The sequence below is a fragment of the Amphiprion ocellaris genome, chromosome 4 (genome assembly GCF_022539595.1).
Source record: "Amphiprion ocellaris isolate individual 3 ecotype Okinawa chromosome 4, ASM2253959v1, whole genome shotgun sequence".
NCBI classification, from domain to species: Eukaryota; Metazoa; Chordata; class Actinopteri; family Pomacentridae; genus Amphiprion; species Amphiprion ocellaris.
The window spans coordinates 15,161,180-15,177,905 of NC_072769.1; the positions used below are offsets into that span (position 1 = coordinate 15,161,180).

The 16,726-nt window shown below is 40.6% G+C and overlaps 1 protein-coding gene across 23 annotated transcripts in view; it reads left to right on the forward strand.

Moving 5' to 3' along the window:
• The window catches only part of ank2a (ankyrin 2a, neuronal), an 80,633-nt gene extending 64,519 nt beyond the window's left edge, over positions 1-16,114 (forward strand). For 19 of the 23 annotated variants that reach the window (XM_055009789.1, XM_035952430.2, XM_035952451.2 and 16 more), the window contains 7 exons: positions 9,176-10,852; positions 11,328-11,417; positions 11,821-11,904; positions 12,110-12,274; positions 12,417-12,590; positions 13,353-13,444; positions 14,052-16,114. In XM_055009789.1, coding sequence (XP_054865764.1) covers positions 9,176-10,852; positions 11,328-11,417; positions 11,821-11,904; positions 12,110-12,274; positions 12,417-12,590; positions 13,353-13,444; positions 14,052-14,262 — 2,493 coding nt within the window. In that variant the 3' untranslated portion in view covers positions 14,263-16,114. Of the gene's footprint in view, positions 1-9,175; positions 10,853-11,327; positions 11,418-11,820; positions 11,905-12,109; positions 12,275-12,416; positions 12,591-13,352; positions 13,445-14,051 lie in introns of those variants that run through there. The other 4 variants (XM_055009791.1, XM_055009795.1, XM_055009796.1 and 1 more) reach the window with 4 other exon arrangements.
• The last annotated feature ends 612 nt before the right edge of the window (positions 16,115-16,726 follow it).

The following is a 16,726-nucleotide window of genomic DNA, read 5'->3' on the forward strand; positions in this document are numbered from 1 at the left end:
CAACTATTCCCCCTAATCACACAGATTTGTTTGACACAACATCCCCAGTTGTCTGCTCTTCCCAACCTCTTAGACATGCAGAAGGAAGCCAGGCCAGTACACCTGAAAGATTAGCAACATCATTTTTCAAGAAAAATTCTTCACTCCCTGTATCTCAGACCAATTCTATACAGCCCAGCCTTTTTTCATCTGATTTATTTTCCGCAAACTCACATGACGCAGTTCTACTAATGACATACAGGGGAAGAGTTAACCCCTTTCTTAACAGACTAATGTCACATTCGTATGATCCAGTTTATCGGGGAAAATGTTCATGTTGTGAAGACGAATGGGTGGACGAGTTCAGACCTCAGTCTCCCGAGTCAGTAGAGTCTCAAAGTGAACTTAGAGCCCTCTCTCCTGACTCTCCTGTTCCTCAGTTCAGATCTGCCTATATTGATTGCCATGTGGAATTGTCAGGGCACAGGTCTTTTACACCGGAGTCCACTTTATCAGACTGGGAAGGCACTGATTTGTGTCTGGAATTTCTTTTTGATGAGGCCAGGCCAGACTCCCCTCAGTCAGCTTTATCAGACTTTGAGCTTGATAAGTTATTTAGTAGCAGAGCATTGTCCCCAGAATCAGAACTTTCTGATTATGACTTTTCACTCTTGCATGACTGGCTGTTGGAGTTTAGAGCATCCTCCCCAGAATCTGTGGCCTCAGTTGAGGGCTGTTCTTCTCCTCCTCTCATGACAGTAGGTCAAATGTCAAACCAACATTGTAATTACTATTTAAACTATTCAGAAAACAGAGCAATATCTCCTCTGTTAACAGTGTCAGATTCTGAGGACTTTGAATTTTGTCTTGAAGAAATGTTTGATGAAAACAGAGCAGATTCTCCAGATTCACTTCCACCATGTGTTGAAACCAGACATACAGGTGTAACTGTGACTTCATTCCCACTGATGTCTGCATTCAGACCTCTTACATATGCAGATGTTGTGAGGGGAATGTCGTACAACAATCAAGCAGAGGCTGATGTAGGAATCAAAGTACATCAGTGGAGGACTGTGTGGCCTTCAGCCATGTCATCAGAGGAGGAATGCAGCCTTTCCATAGTAGACGAATGGGTGGATGAATTTAGACCACAGTCTCCCGAGTCAGTAGAGTCTCAAAGTGAACTTAGAGCCCTCTCTCCTGACTCTCCTGTTCCTCAGTTCAGATCTGCCTATATTGATTGCCATGTGGAATTGTCAGGGCACAGGTCTTTTACACCGGAGTCCACTTTATCAGACTGGGAAGGCACTGATTTGTGTCTGGAATTTCTTTTTGATGAGGCCAGGCCAGACTCCCCTCAGTCAGCTTTATCAGACTTTGAGCTTGATAAGTTATTTAGTAGCAGAGCATTGTCCCCAGAATCAGAACTTTCTGATTATGACTTTTCACTCTTGCATGACTGGCTGTTGGAGTTTAGAGCATCCTCCCCAGAATCTGTGGCCTCAGTTGAGGGCTGTTCTTCTCCTCCTCTCCTGACAATGGGTCAAATGAAGGGTCACCATTGTAATTACTATTTAAACTATTCAGAAAACAGAGCAATATCTCCTCTGTCAATAATGTCAGATGTTGAGGACTTTGAATTTTGTCTTGAAGAAATGTTTGATGAAAACAGAGCAGATTCTCCAGATTCACTTCCACCATGTGTTGAATCCAGACATACAGGTGTAACTGTGACTTCATTCCCACTGATGTCTGCCTTCAGACCTCTTACATATGCAGATGTTGTGAGGGGAATGACGCACAACAATAAGGCAGAGGCTGATGTAGGAATCAAAGTACATCTGTGGAGGACTCTGTGGCCTTCAGCCATGTCATCAGAGGAGGAATGCAGCCTTTCCATAATAGACGAATGGGTGGACGAGTTAAGACCGCAGTCTCCCGAGTCAGTAGAGTCTCAAAGTGAACTTAGAGCCCTCTCTCCTGATTCTCCTGTTCCACAGTTCAGATCTGCCTATATTGATTGCCATGTGGAATTGTCAGGGCACAGGTCTTTTACACCGGAGTCCACTTTATCAGACTGGGAAGGCACTGATTTGTGTCTGGAATTTCTTTTTGATGAGGCCAGGCCAGACTCTCCCCAGTCAGTTTTATCAGACTTTGAGCTTGATAAGTTATTTAGTAGCAGAGCATTGTCCCCAGAATCGGAACTTTCTGATTATGACTTTTCACTCTTGCATGACTGGCTGTTGGACTTCAGAGCATCCTCCCCAGAATCTGTGGCCTCAGTTGAGGGCTGTTCTTCTCCTCCTCTCATGACAGTAGGTCAAATGTCAAGCCAACATTGTAATTACTATTTAAACTATTCAGAAAACAGAGCAATATCTCCTCTGACAACAATGTCAGATGTTGAGGACTTTGAATTTTGTCTTGAAGAAATGTTTGATGAAAACAGAGCAGATTCTCCAGATTCCTTTTCAACTATTCCCCCTAATCACACAGATTTGTTTGACACAACATCCCCAGTTGTCTGCTCTTCCCAACCTCTTAGACATGCAGAAGGAAGCCAGGCCAGTACACCTGAAAGATTAGCAACATCATTTTTCAAGAAAAATGCTTCACTCCCTGTATCTCAGACCAATTCTATACAGCCCAGCCTTTTTTCATCTGATTTATTTTCCGCAAACTCACATGACGCAGTTCTACTAATGACATACAGGGGAAGAGTTAACCCCTTTCTTAACAGACTAATGTCACATTCGTATGATCCAGTTTATCAGGGAAAATGTTCATGTTGTGAAGACGAATGGGTGGACGAGTTCAGACCTCAGTCTCCCGAGTCAGTAGAGTCTCAGAGTGAACTTAGAGCCCTCTCTCCTGACTCTCCTGTTCCTCAGTTCAGATCTGCCTATATTGATTGCCATGTGGAATTGTCAGGGCACAGGTCTTTTACACCGGAGTCCACTTTATCAGACTGGGAAGGCACTGATTTGTGTCTGGAATTTCTCTTCAATGAGGCCAGGCCAGACTCCCCTCAGTCAGCTTTATCAGACTTTGAGCTTGATAAGTTATTTAGTAGCAGAGCATTGTCCCCAGAATCAGAACTTTCTGATTATGACTTTTCACTCTTTCATGACTGGCTGTTGGACTTTAGAGCATCCTCCCCAGAATCTGTGGCCTCAGTTGAGGGCTGTTCTTCTCCTCCTCTCCTGACAGTGGGTCAAATGTCAAGCCAACATTGTAATTACTATTTAAACTATTCAGAAAACAGAGCAATATCTCCTCTGTCAACAATGTCAGATGCTGAGAACTTTGAATTTTGTCTTGGAGAAATGTTTGATGAAAACAGAGCAGATTCTCCAGATTCACTTCCACCATGTGTTGAAACCAGACATACAGGTGTAACTGTGACTTCATTCCCACTGATGTCTGCATTCAGACCTCTTACATATGCAGATGTTGTGAGGGGAATGTCGTACAACAATCAAGCAGAGGCTGATGTAGGAATCAAAGTACATCAGTGGAGGACTGTGTGGCCTTCAGCCATGTCCTCAGAGGAGGAATGCAGCCTTTCCATAGTAGATGAATGGGTGGATGAATTTAGACCACAGTCTCCCGAGTCAGTAGAGTCTCAAAGTGAACTTAGAGCCCTCTCTCCTGACTCTCCTGTTCCTCAGTTCAGATCTGCCTATATTGATTACCATGTGGAATTGTCAGGGCACAGGTCTTTTACACCGGAGTCCACTTCATCAGACTGGGAAGGCACTGATTTGTGTCTGGAATTTCTTTTTGATGAGGCCAGGCCAGACTCTCCCCAGTCAGTTTTATCAGACTTTGAGCTTGATAAGTTATTTAGTAGCAGAGCATTGTCCCCAGAATCAAAATTTTCTGATTATGACTTTTCACTCTTGCATGACTGGCTGTTGGAGTTTAGAGCATCCTCCCCAGAATCTGTGGCCTCAGTTGAGGACCGTTCTTCTCCTCCTCTCATGACAGTAGGTCAAATGTCAAGCCAACATTGTAATTACTATTTAAAATATTCAGAAAACAGAGCAATATCTCCTCTGTCAACAGTGTCAGATGCTGAGGACTTTGAATTTTGTCTTGAAGAAATGTTTGATGAAAACAGAGCAGATTCTCCAGATTCACTTCCGCCATGTGTTGAATCTAGACATACAGGTGTAACTGTGACTTCATTCCCACTGTTGTCTGCCTTCAGGCCTCTTACATATGCAGATGTTGTGAGGGGAATGACGTACAACAATCAAGCAGAGGCTGATGTAGGAATCAAAGTACATCAGTGGAGGACTGCGTGGCCTTCAGCCATGTCCTCAGAGGAGGAATGCAGTCTTTCCATAGTAGACGAATGGGTGGATGAATTTAGACCTCAGTCTCCCGAGTCAGTAGAGTCTCAAAGTGAACTTAGAGCCCTCTCTCCTGACTCTCCTGTTCCACAGTTCAGATCTGCCTATATTGATTGCCATGTGGAATTGTCAGGGCACAGGTCTTTTACACCGGAGTCCACTTTATCAGACTGGGAAGGCACTGATTTGTGTCTGGAATTTCTTTTTGATGAGGCCAGGCCAGACTCTCCCCAGTCAGTTTTATCAGACTTTGAGCTTGATAAGTTATTTAGTAGCAGAGCATTGTCCCCAGAATCAGAACTTTCTGATTATGACTTTTCACTCTTTCATGACTGGCTGTTGGACTTTAGAGCATCCTCCCCAGAATCTGTGGCCTCAGTTGAGGGCTGTTCTTCTCCTCCTCTCCTGACAGTGGGTCAAATGTCAAGCCAACATTGTAATTACTATTTAAACTATTCAGAAAACAGAGCAATATCTCCTCTGACAACAATGTCAGATGCTGAGGACTTTGAATTTTGTCTTGAAGAAATGTTTGATGAAAACAGAGCAGATTCTCCAGATTCACTTCCACCATGTGTTGAATCCAGACATACAGGTGTAACTGTGACTTCATTCCCACTGTTGTCTGCCTTCAGGCCTCTTACATATGCAGATGTTGTGAGGGGAATGACGTACAACAATCAAGCAGAGGCTGATGTAGGAATCAAAGTACATCAGTGGAGGACTGCGTGGCCTTCAGCCATGTCCTCAGAGGAGGAATGCAGTCTTTCCATAGTAGACGAATGGGTGGATGAATTTAGACCTCAGTCTCCCGAGTCAGTAGAGTCTCAAAGTGAACTTAGAGCCCTCTCTCCTGACTCTCCTGTTCCACAGTTCAGATCTGCCTATATTGATTGCCATGTGGAATTGTCAGGGCACAGGTCTTTTACACCGGAGTCCACTTTATCAGACTGGGAAGGCACTGATTTGTGTCTGGAATTTCTTTTTGATGAGGCCAGGCCAGACTCTCCCCAGTCAGTTTTATCAGACTTTGAGCTTGATAAGTTATTTAGTAGCAGAGCATTGTCCCCAGAATCAGAACTTTCTGATTATGACTTTTCACTCTTTCATGACTGGCTGTTGGACTTTAGAGCATCCTCCCCAGAATCTGTGGCCTCAGTTGAGGGCTGTTCTTCTCCTCCTCTCCTGACAGTGGGTCAAATGTCAAGCCAACATTGTAATTACTACTTAAACTATTCAGAAAACAGAGCAATATCTCCTCTGACAACAATGTCAGATGCTGAGGACTTTGAATTTTGTCTTGAAGAAATGTTTGATGAAAACAGAGCAGATTCTCCAGATTCCTTTTCAACTATTCCCCCTAATCACACAGATTTGTTTGACACAACATCCCCAGTTGTCTGCTCTTCCCAACCTCTTAGACATGCAGAAGGAAGCCAGGCCAGTACACCTGAAAGATTAGCAACATCATTTTTCAAGAAAAATTCTTCACTCCCTGTATCTCAGACCAATTCTATACAGCCCAGCCTTTTTTCATCTGATTTATTTTCCGCAAACTCACATGACGCAGTTCTACTAATGACATACAGGGGAAGAGTTAACCCCTTTCTTAACAGACTAATGTCACATTCGTATGATCCAGTTTATCAGGGAAAATGTTCATGTTGTGAAGACGAATGGGTGGACGAGTTCAGACCTCAGTCTCCCGAGTCAGTAGAGTCTCAGAGTGAACTTAGAGCCCTCTCTCCTGACTCTCCTGTTCCTCAGTTCAGATCTGCCTATATTGATTGCCATGTGGAATTGTCAGGGCACAGGTCTTTTACACCGGAGTCCACTTTATCAGACTGGGAAGGCACTGATTTGTGTCTGGAATTTCTCTTCAATGAGGCCAGGCCAGACTCCCCTCAGTCAGCTTTATCAGACTTTGAGCTTGATAAGTTATTTAGTAGCAGAGCATTGTCCCCAGAATCAGAACTTTCTGATTATGACTTTTCACTCTTTCATGACTGGCTGTTGGACTTTAGAGCATCCTCCCCAGAATCTGTGGCCTCAGTTGAGGGCTGTTCTTCTCCTCCTCTCCTGACAGTGGGTCAAATGTCAAGCCAACATTGTAATTACTATTTAAACTATTCAGAAAACAGAGCAATATCTCCTCTGACAACAATGTCAGATGCTGAGGACTTTGAATTTTGTCTTGAAGAAATGTTTGATGAAAACAGAGCAGATTCTCCAGATTCCTTTTCAACTATTCCCCCTAATCACACAGATTTGTTTGACACAACATCCCCAGTTGTCTGCTCTTCCCAACCTCTTAGACATGCAGAAGGAAGCCAGGCCAGTACACCTGAAAGATTAGCAACATCATTTTTCAAGAAAAATTCTTCACTCCCTGTATCTCAGACCAATTCTATACAGCCCAGCCTTTTTTCATCTGATTTATTTTCCGCAAACTCACATGACGCAGTTCTACTAATGACATACAGGGGAAGAGTTAACCCCTTTCTTAACAGACTAATGTCACATTCGTATGATCCAGTTTATCGGGGAAAATGTTCATGTTGTGAAATACAATTTGTTCCCTAAGTTTGGTTGACCCAAGAAATTTAGTTCAGCATCATCAATACATTATACCAAAAAGAAGTTTGACATATTACTTCACAGATCAAAGTCCAAGCAGCATTTCAATTCTTCTCATAATTTTCACAGCTCTTCTTGTTTTTTTTTTGTTTTTTTTTTAAAAAGACGAGTTTCTGTCTTCAAGTATGCAGTCAGCGTTGTTTTTCCACCAGTAATTGTATTTCATATCACTATTTCAAACGGCTGACACTAGGCCAACAAGTTTTTAATCATTTTAATTTGATAAGCATACTTCACTGTCAGAGTCTATCCTAACGCCACCTGAGATATTACATCTAGTTGATGGATTAATCTTCTTTACTTCAGCGTACAACTGATCAGAAACCACTTTTCAACTGCCCCACAAAAACACTGAGAAATTACAAAGCCTATCTGTTTGCCTTTATTAACAGATTCTAATTATTTATGTTTTGATACCTTTTTTGATGAGAGCAGACTAGATTTCCAATTGTGTTTGACAACTAATGTCATTAGTTCTTCATAAATTTCCCTTAGATCATAAGTATTCACAGTCATTGCTCGACCATTGGCTATGTGAGTTTAGATCATTTATCTCTCAACTTCTTCAATCAATTTAAGAATTTGATTGTTTTTCAACTAAATAGGACACTTAACTTGTGAATACACCATTCTCTGGGAGTCCCACACAAAAAAGATACAATCTCTGACGATTTTTTGATGTGTGGTTGATCAATCGTCTGAGAAGACAATGACAATAAATTAGAAGATGTAAAAATCACTAACACTGCAACGGCTTGTTTTTTGGGGGACACTAAAGAATCTAGACTAGATCAGGTCAAACCATACATCATTAGCCAGTTTTGTACAGTTGAGTCACAAGCCATGTATGAAAAAATGGATTTCATCATGCTGTCTTGCTGGAGGAGGCTTTCTATGAACAAACCCAAACAAACAAAGAATCGATGAAATGAAGACCACGTGTATGAACATTAATGGACAGATCCTGAATCCCAGTTAAAGATGTCACACACCCAAGATTCATTTTCCCAAGAACATGAAAAGAAAATCCATGAGCAAGGACAAGAGAAAAAGTTCCTTGGTGTTGGTAAGACAGCAAAAGCTATTGCATATCAGTGAATGTGGTGTTGGCTTCAAAAGTAATGAATATGGCAGTACATAAGGTGTGAATTCAGTTGAATTATTCCTCAAGCTTCCACTAATAACAAACAGGGGCTTTACTGTCTTGCTGTGGCATGTTTACGTTCAAGTAGACGAACTGATCTTCAAGTGAAGTAGAACTAATCTAAATTACTATGATCCAATCCTAATAACATGAATCTTTTTTTTTTACTTTTTTATTGTTATAATATACTCTAAGTTGCATAGCACCATTTACATCTTCACTAAACAACCATAATAGTCTAAATTTGCCACAGCTAGAGGCATGTACGGTTTGCTATGTTTGTTCTCCTGTTTGTAAGGCTCATGCTCCCACTGCTTTCATACCAAACATAAAAAACAGATCACGTAGACATACTACCATTGGCACCTGTAATGTTCAATGACTGCATCCCAGTGACAGAGATCAGGTCAATTTAGAACTGACTTCAGCTGCTAAATTAAATGTGATGGTATTAATGCATGAATATAGCAAAAATACTGCTTCCCACTGCCGCCCTCCTCCAATATTCTGCCTTAAATTCTGTTAATAAAGTTGTACATCAGTCAATAATTGTTTCTTGTTCTAATAGCAGTATTATTTACCTTTTGGGAGAGGGAGCAAAAATACAGGAAACAGTATTATTTGACTGTGACAAATACTATAAACTGCTGAATCTTGCATCTTAATGAAAATTGAAGTGCTTTGTTGTTTTACATTTAGACAGGCAGCAACCATTTACTTAAAATAAGTTTAAACCTTCATGTTACACAACATCCTGATTTTCACTCAAGTTAATTTGTGACCCACTTATAGTGCATATTATGAATTGTGAATTATTTGTTGTCTCCTAAACTGATGATATTAACATGAATATTAATATGTTAATAATTATGACCTACATGCATGTGGGCTACAAGTGAATTTCTTCATTATAGATGCTCCTCCTTTAATTAGAACAGCAACCTGTTTTTGTCAATTGCATGTTTTGTTTGAGTCATCCTTTCATCAACAAAGAAACCACAAATGACATTCATTTGTAATTTGTTTCCCCACTCCATTGTATCATTTCTTTCAGGTATCAACTGCATCTTCCAAGACAAATATTTCACAATCTCCTGAACAAAACAATGTTGATTTAGGACAGAGTCAGGTCATTCTACCTGAAACACCATCTTTGGCATATGATTTAAACACACTTTCTACTGAAAAACTAGAATTACCGATTTCAGGTTCTTCTGACATAGGTAAAACACAAAAGGATAAGCAGCTCTCATTCCCTAAACAAAGTGAAGATTCTGTCTTATCTAAACCAAGCTCACTGACCCAAGACTCCCTCTGTCAAACTGCTCAAGACAATCCAGATGTTTCCACCATCATGTCCTCAGAGTCCACGCAAATGCCATCAAAGTCTGGGTCCCCTCAGCTTGACCAGCTTCTGTCAGATCTGGAGGATATGAAACTTAAGTTTAGACCAGAGATACTGGACCCACCGCTTTCAGAATTCACTGATGAAAGTGCTGAATCTGAAGATGCTGCATTTGAAGATCGATGCCGTACAGAAAGTCAGGAATCTTTAAGAGCCGGCATGTCATCATTTGTGCAGCTTGCAGAAGATACCCAAACAAATGTAGCAGCCACACAGCCAGCACATTTCCATCAAGTTGAACCTGAAGTGGTAACAGTCAGTTCTGATATAACTTCTGAGACAAGTGTAATATCAAGCATTGATATTCATAAAGACAGTCCTGTATCACCTACTGAGTCCTTCTCAATCCCAGAATCTCCCCAAAACCTATGTGAAGAAATGGAGCCAACTATTCATGATGATATGTTCCAGTCAAGCAGAACTGATGGAAATGCTACTGAGACCCTTCCTTCAGGAGCTGCAGTGAGTCAGCATGACATACTAGAGAAAAATCTAACTAATCTTTGTCAGGAAGACTCTACAACTGATGTTCCTCAAAGTCGAGAAAGACACGAATCAACTACACCATCTAATGATTTAAAGAGTTTGACAGAAGAAACATCATCACAGAGTGTCCCAGATCAACTCCCACATTTATGGAAAGCAGCCTCTGTTGAAACCACTCAGAGTGAAGATATTTCTTCTCGGTCTCTTTCTGATTTGACTCCTGAGACTGTTACATGTGCAAGACATTTCAGTTTTGAGGAACTGATGCCGTACTCCTCCTCAGGCAACTTGGTCACATCTTCAGATGAGGACAGGCCAAGGACCAGTGGACCGTATTCAGAAGACTCTCTGACTCCAATAGACTATGAATGTTTTGACTCGGAGTCCACTTTAGACAAACCCAAAACTGAGATGACTTCATCAGCCTCTGATGAGGAGTACAGTATTCCGCCTGGGTACGCAGAAGTAGTGCATAGCAGTGCAGACAGCCCCACCTGTGAATATTCTGACCCAGAGCCTTACTTTGACTGCAGACAAGCTTCATCTGATTTCTCAGAGCCTGAGCTTGGGGAACCTGAGTCAAAGGCTGGGCCAAGGGAAAGCCAGCCTCAGGATCCGCCAGAAAAGGTGAATCAAAAAGTGCTGTTGTCTTCTGGAAGTGAAGATTACGAAGATGCCCCTTTTGTTCATGAGCCTCTTCATGATCTACAAAAAGAGAGTGAAGAGTTACCACACTTTTCAGAAACATCAGATGAAGAATTCACCTTGTGTGAATCTTCACAACCGCCTCCTGTCTGTGAAAGTGGAGCATATGATGATACTGATAAATCTCTGGCAAGGGTAAGATGAGATTTGGTAAAAACTCGCAAGTTTTCCCAGAGCTGAGCCTAACCAAATTTTATATTTGCTTCGAAAAGGAATGGCTGCTAACCCTGTGGCCACATGAATGGGATTTAAACCCTTTATCTTTCTTATTTTGTTTTGATTTCAGATTTAACAAATCCTAACTTAGCATGTCACTTTGCTGCCTGTAACTAGCAGTGTCACTCACAGCAATAAAATAATCTAAATGTTTTGTTTTTTTAATCACCAATAAGCACATTTATAATTTAGTTAACTAAAAGCATGGTATCTTTTTCAAATGTTTTTTAAAGTTTCAGACTGCCATGTTGTACTTTCCAATGTGACATCTGAAAATGTAACATCCAGCATATTGGATAGTGCATCATATCACTCTGCCTATTGCTTGCTTTGCTGCAGTTGTTGTACATATTGTCATTCATTTAATCTCAGTGGATTTGTGTTGCTCGATCAGGAGATCACCGCAGAGCTCGGATCAATGTCAGAAAGTTCAGATGATGAATTTGTGACTACCAGAATAGTACGAAGGAGAGTTGTCATCCAGGTATCTGATTTAGCATGATCAGTGTGGTTTTAAATTAGCATGGAGACAAGGTCTTAACCAGGTTTACAAAAAACTAACAATGTTTAGTCTTATCTGAATAGGTGAAAATGTGTGTTTAAAGATTAATCAACTTGCCACTTGATTTGTGTAGATGGCTGAACCTCTTGAAGGTGTTTTCTGCTGCTGTGGGCTCTTCTTTGTTGTTTTTTTTTTTTTTTTTGACAAACATAACCCTGAAAATGCAAGTTTGTGTCCTGTGCAACAAAGATCCCCTCCTCTTGTGAACTAAAGTGTCTGTTTTCTCTTTAATATGCTTTGCCATTAAGTGGAGAATGAAACTCGTGAGCTTCAGCCTGACTCAAGTTTGCAATCCTGATTGTTGCTTGTCTTGTTTCCCTTACAGGCTGATGAAATGCCCGACCTCCCCACTCAGTCAGTGACAGAAGAAAAGTACAGGGACGAAAATGGACACATGGTTGTCAAAAAGGTGAAGCAAGATTCTTTTACAAGCCCAATGCACATATTACACAGTAGCCGGTAAATCTTAAAGCAAATTTGCCATTACATAGCAATACAGAATTTCTCACCATTTCTTCATGTTTACAGACAACCACAGAACAGGTTTTTACAATGTTTGCAGTGAAATGTTTAGATAATTAGCTAAATGTCTTTTAACACATTACATTGCTTAGGTCACCCGTAAAGTTATTCGTAAGTGTGTGTCTGCGGATGGCGTGGAGCATGAAGAGATGACATTAGAAGGAGCTTCTCAGGGGTCCGTCACTCTGCCAGAAGGAGACGGTTACTCCAAGGTGGTGAAGCGAACTGTACTGAAGAGTGATGGTGACCACACAGAGGTGAGTGCGCTGCATATTACGTGTTGTGTTCATTATCATAGTCAGAAAATTCTCTTTTTAATTGAAAATGTCAAACACAGTGGCATTTATATTGATAGTAAAGCACAGTTTACTGAACTGGTGACTTTTTATTCTCATGTAGGTAACGTTTGCTGAAAATGAGGGTCTCTCATCATCAAGGCAGGAGACAGCTGATGATTGTAAGGTCAGTCACGTAGAAAGGACAACAGTGGTGGAGGGTGTAAGAACAATGACACACCGAGGTGATCCGACTTTGGCCTCTGACCTCCCCTCAGCCCGAGATGACTTCAAACAGGTTCGTTAATAAGCTTTGGCACCATTATTTCTTACCTCAGATTTATGTATAGCGATCAGGCATTGCATTATGACTACCTGCCTAATACTGCATACATGTACACAGGACCTCTGGGGATGTCCTGAGGCACTGGGATGGTGGCAGTGAATTATGTCGGTCCTGTGGGTTGCAGGTTGAGACCTACCTAGATCAGGCTTATCCTGGAACATCCCACAGATGCTCAATAAGATGTGGGATCTGGGGAACCTGAGTGAACACCTTAGCTCTGTTTTGTTCCCCGGGCCACTCCTGAACAGTTTTTGCTGTGTGTCGGGGTGCATTGTCCTGCTGAGGGTGGAAACTGGTATCAAGAACTGCTGTTGTCATGGGGGTTTGGGAGGGGTTGCTTGACCTGCAATGTTTGGGTGGGTGGTACATGTCAAACATCCACATGAATGTCAGGACTCTAGGATTCCCAGCAGAACATTTCATTATAACAAGACGATCGATGTTATTCACTTCACCTGTCAGTGGTCATAATGTTGTGGCTGGTTGGTATATATATATATATATATATATATATATATATATATATATATATATATATATAAAGATCAGAATATTAATGCATTACTATTCCTCAATGTACAATAGCTCAGCAGGAATCCTAGTGAAGAAAATCATTGTACATGCATGTGGAGAGCTACCACGTATGATTTCTGTTTACATAACTATATCATTCCAAATGAATTGAATGCTATTTTCTCCTGTTCATACCTCCAGGCACTTGGTTATTTCAATGGTTTGAGCATAACAGAGCTCCCTCATGTGGTAGAAAGAGAGACTGTCAGAGAGGATGGAACTGTGGTCAGGAGGTGTGTGTGTGTGTGTGTGTGTGTGTGTGCTGGAGTGCCACTGTTTGGTTGTGTATATGTGAGAAAGACTACTAGTGTTTGAGTGTACTTTAGTTTTTACAATAATCCTTGTGTTTATTAAACTCACTAATACTGATTATTGTCCACTAATATTGCTGTTGCTAGTGTACTGTAACATGTTTGTATTGTTATTCAGACATGAAGGTATAACATACAATTAACCAATGAGTTTTGAATTTCTAATTTAGTGATTTGGGTGACAACATTATCCAAATCCAATGTCTTCTTCACAGTTTTTAATGTGAGAAGAAAAAACTGGCTAATTCTCCTATGCATTTTTCTAGAATTATTGCTGTCACTTTGCTATTTAGTGAAGGGCATGTGAATATTGGTCATCATATGCTGTGGCCTTTGCAGCACCAGTTTTATGACATCATCTTTTGGTTTCTGCAACTAAAAAGTTAGCTATGAAGTTGCTTTACGGAGCGTGATATAACTTGTGTGATTTGTTTCTTTCTTTTATCCCTTTATTAGTTTCCACAGAGCTACAGATGCATCTTTTTTAAGATTCTGAACTGCTTTCCTCTGTTTCAATCCCACCTTTTAGGGCCCACATGCGTAAAGGCCGCACCCTCAGACGAACAGTGGTGAAGGGAGCTGGGCAGCACGAAAATGTCCTTCTAGGGCAAGTGGACAACCCTGGTAAAGGGTCCAAACCTCGTGATCTCCAGCAGCATCTCCACCAGCTCTTTCACCGCTACTACCAAGAAGAAAAGGGGGACAGTGATGAGGATGAAGAGGAGGAGGAGGAAGAGTAGAAGAATGAGTGACACTCTCCCCCCACTCTCTGGCTCTGCACATGCTAAAGTCCCTGCTAATCCTATGCATTAGCCACATGCAATCCCAGTGTGCACCACAGCACCTCAAAGCTACCACAGTCTTCCCATTTAGGTCCTGGAAGATGACTTTTTGTTCACAATTTAGAGTTTTCTTCCCTGGCTGGTTATTATGTATTCAGGATTTTCTTTTCATGTTCTGGTGTTGTTTTGCCATTTTTTGTGACCAAAGAAAGCCTTCTGTTGTTTTCCTGATTCACTTTACTTTCCATGTCTGATACTTGTGTCTTGATCCTGTGATAGAGCAACAACAACAACAACAAAGAAACAAAGAAAACAGTGGAACACTATTCACATCAACTAACTCACAAACCTCCTGAAGGTAAAGAACACTTTACAAAATGCTGGTACTGCTCTCCGAGTAGGTGCTTGGACTGAAAGACAATATTTCACATTGCACTGCCTCTCACAACTAGAGCTTCTCAGATATTCATTTCTGACAACAACAACAAAAAAAACCACTCTCTCACTCACTGTACTAGCCTCTCTGCTTTTTGGATTCAGGTGGTCAAGATGTCACACAGAAAAATCAGACTGTATCGACACTGAATTTAACTGCTGCTGTTGTGTTTCGTGTAGACTACGTGTAATCTGTCTTTGGAAATGATATATTATCTATAATCTAAACATTAATGACATCTGTAGCCTAGGAATTAATAATCACTCATGTGAAGTAGAACAGGCATGACTAATCAACATCTGTCAGTTTGATCCTAGCTTTGACTGCTTTGTTATTCTATGGATTGTCCTTCTGCCTTTCTTTCCCCTCTTCTCTATGTGTCTTTCTTTCCATCTTTCTTATTATGTTTCACTCTTTTTTGGGGGGCGTTTTCTCTTAAATTGTTGATCTTGACTCATATTGTGGGGATGGTGACTGTGTGAGTGAGGTTAGACTGTAGGTACTGTATGTTTGAGCCTGTGTTGATACTGGATTCACTGCTGGTTTGAAGAGAGTATTGCGTGATTTTAAATTGTTGTTTGAAGATGTCTTATTTTAGAGTTTATTTTTGATTTTTGGTTTAGTTTACATGTTAATATATAGAACTTATTTAAGCTTTGATTTTAATGAGAAATCCCTCAGAATTTGCCAATGGGGCACAAATCATCACAGCTGTTCTAGAGACATATTTCTGAAGCTACATTTGTGGTTCCTAACTGTTTTATTCAATGTGAAATTTGATCAGTTTATCTTTTCAACCAGGTGTTAGAAGTGTGAGATGTTGGTGAATGAATGAGTCTGTGCGTGTGCCAGTTTCTGTTAGCAAAGAAAAGAAATGTTTATTTTACACAACTCGCATTTGCACTCCTGAATGTCAGAAGGGGACGCCTCCATGCTTCTTGTGCACAGGTACAGAGGTACAGTAGATCTTAGCCACAGGGGTCGTCTCGTTTTGGAGGAACTGGTGATAGATACAAGATAATGATACACAGACACGAGGGAGGTTGAGAGCTTAAACGTATGATTATCCACAGCTCTGAGCATCGCTACGGTATGTATCTACAACATGTAATGTATTTATTTCACTATCACTGTTTACTTTGTGATTTAGAAAAAAATGTAAAATGCAAATTTAGTGAAAGTTCACTGTGATAGGTATGCTTTTAATTTGAAGAATCAGCATCCCTTTTCTGTGATGATGACAGTTATATACATATACAGTGCATATATAAATATCTATAAGGGCATGTATTACTGTATCAGAATTCAAAAAGACAAAAACAAAATGGCTGCAGTGTATCTATGGCTGATAGAGAATAAAAGTCTACAAATGTACAGTGTTGTATCTGGTTGAATGTTGTGAAACTGCAGATTTGTCATTTTGCATGCTGTTTTACCATACCATCACTGCTATACTGTATCTTAAAACACTTGCATTAATCTTTAATCAACTCACCTTTGAGAGAGGAAGAGCCATTTGGGAAGAGCAGGCTTTTCCTTCCTGTACTGAAAACACCTTGTGCTGCCCCCTGCTGGGCATCAGGAGGCATTTCAGCAGCAGATTCCTGTTAAACCCAGTATGGAAACATTTATAGCAAATATAACTATAGTTGAATAATTATGTTTACATGTTGCAGTTCACAATTCTAAATTAAGATCAAGACTGTCTCATAATCCACTGTATACAAATATGAATGCATCATGTCAATGGTCTTCTTTTGTGACCTAGAGAAAAGGTTGAAAATGTAATTTGTTTTGTTCTCATTCGAAAAGTGCTAAATTTATCCAAATGCAAAAGCTTTTGAGCTGTGAAAAATTCTCAACCACTGAAATAACTCTAACCCCAATCAGATGTGGCTTTGAAGGACAATGATCATTATGACCAGTACTATGGAGTCACAGGAGGTATGGAGTCACAGGAGTGCCACAATAAAATCTACATAAATA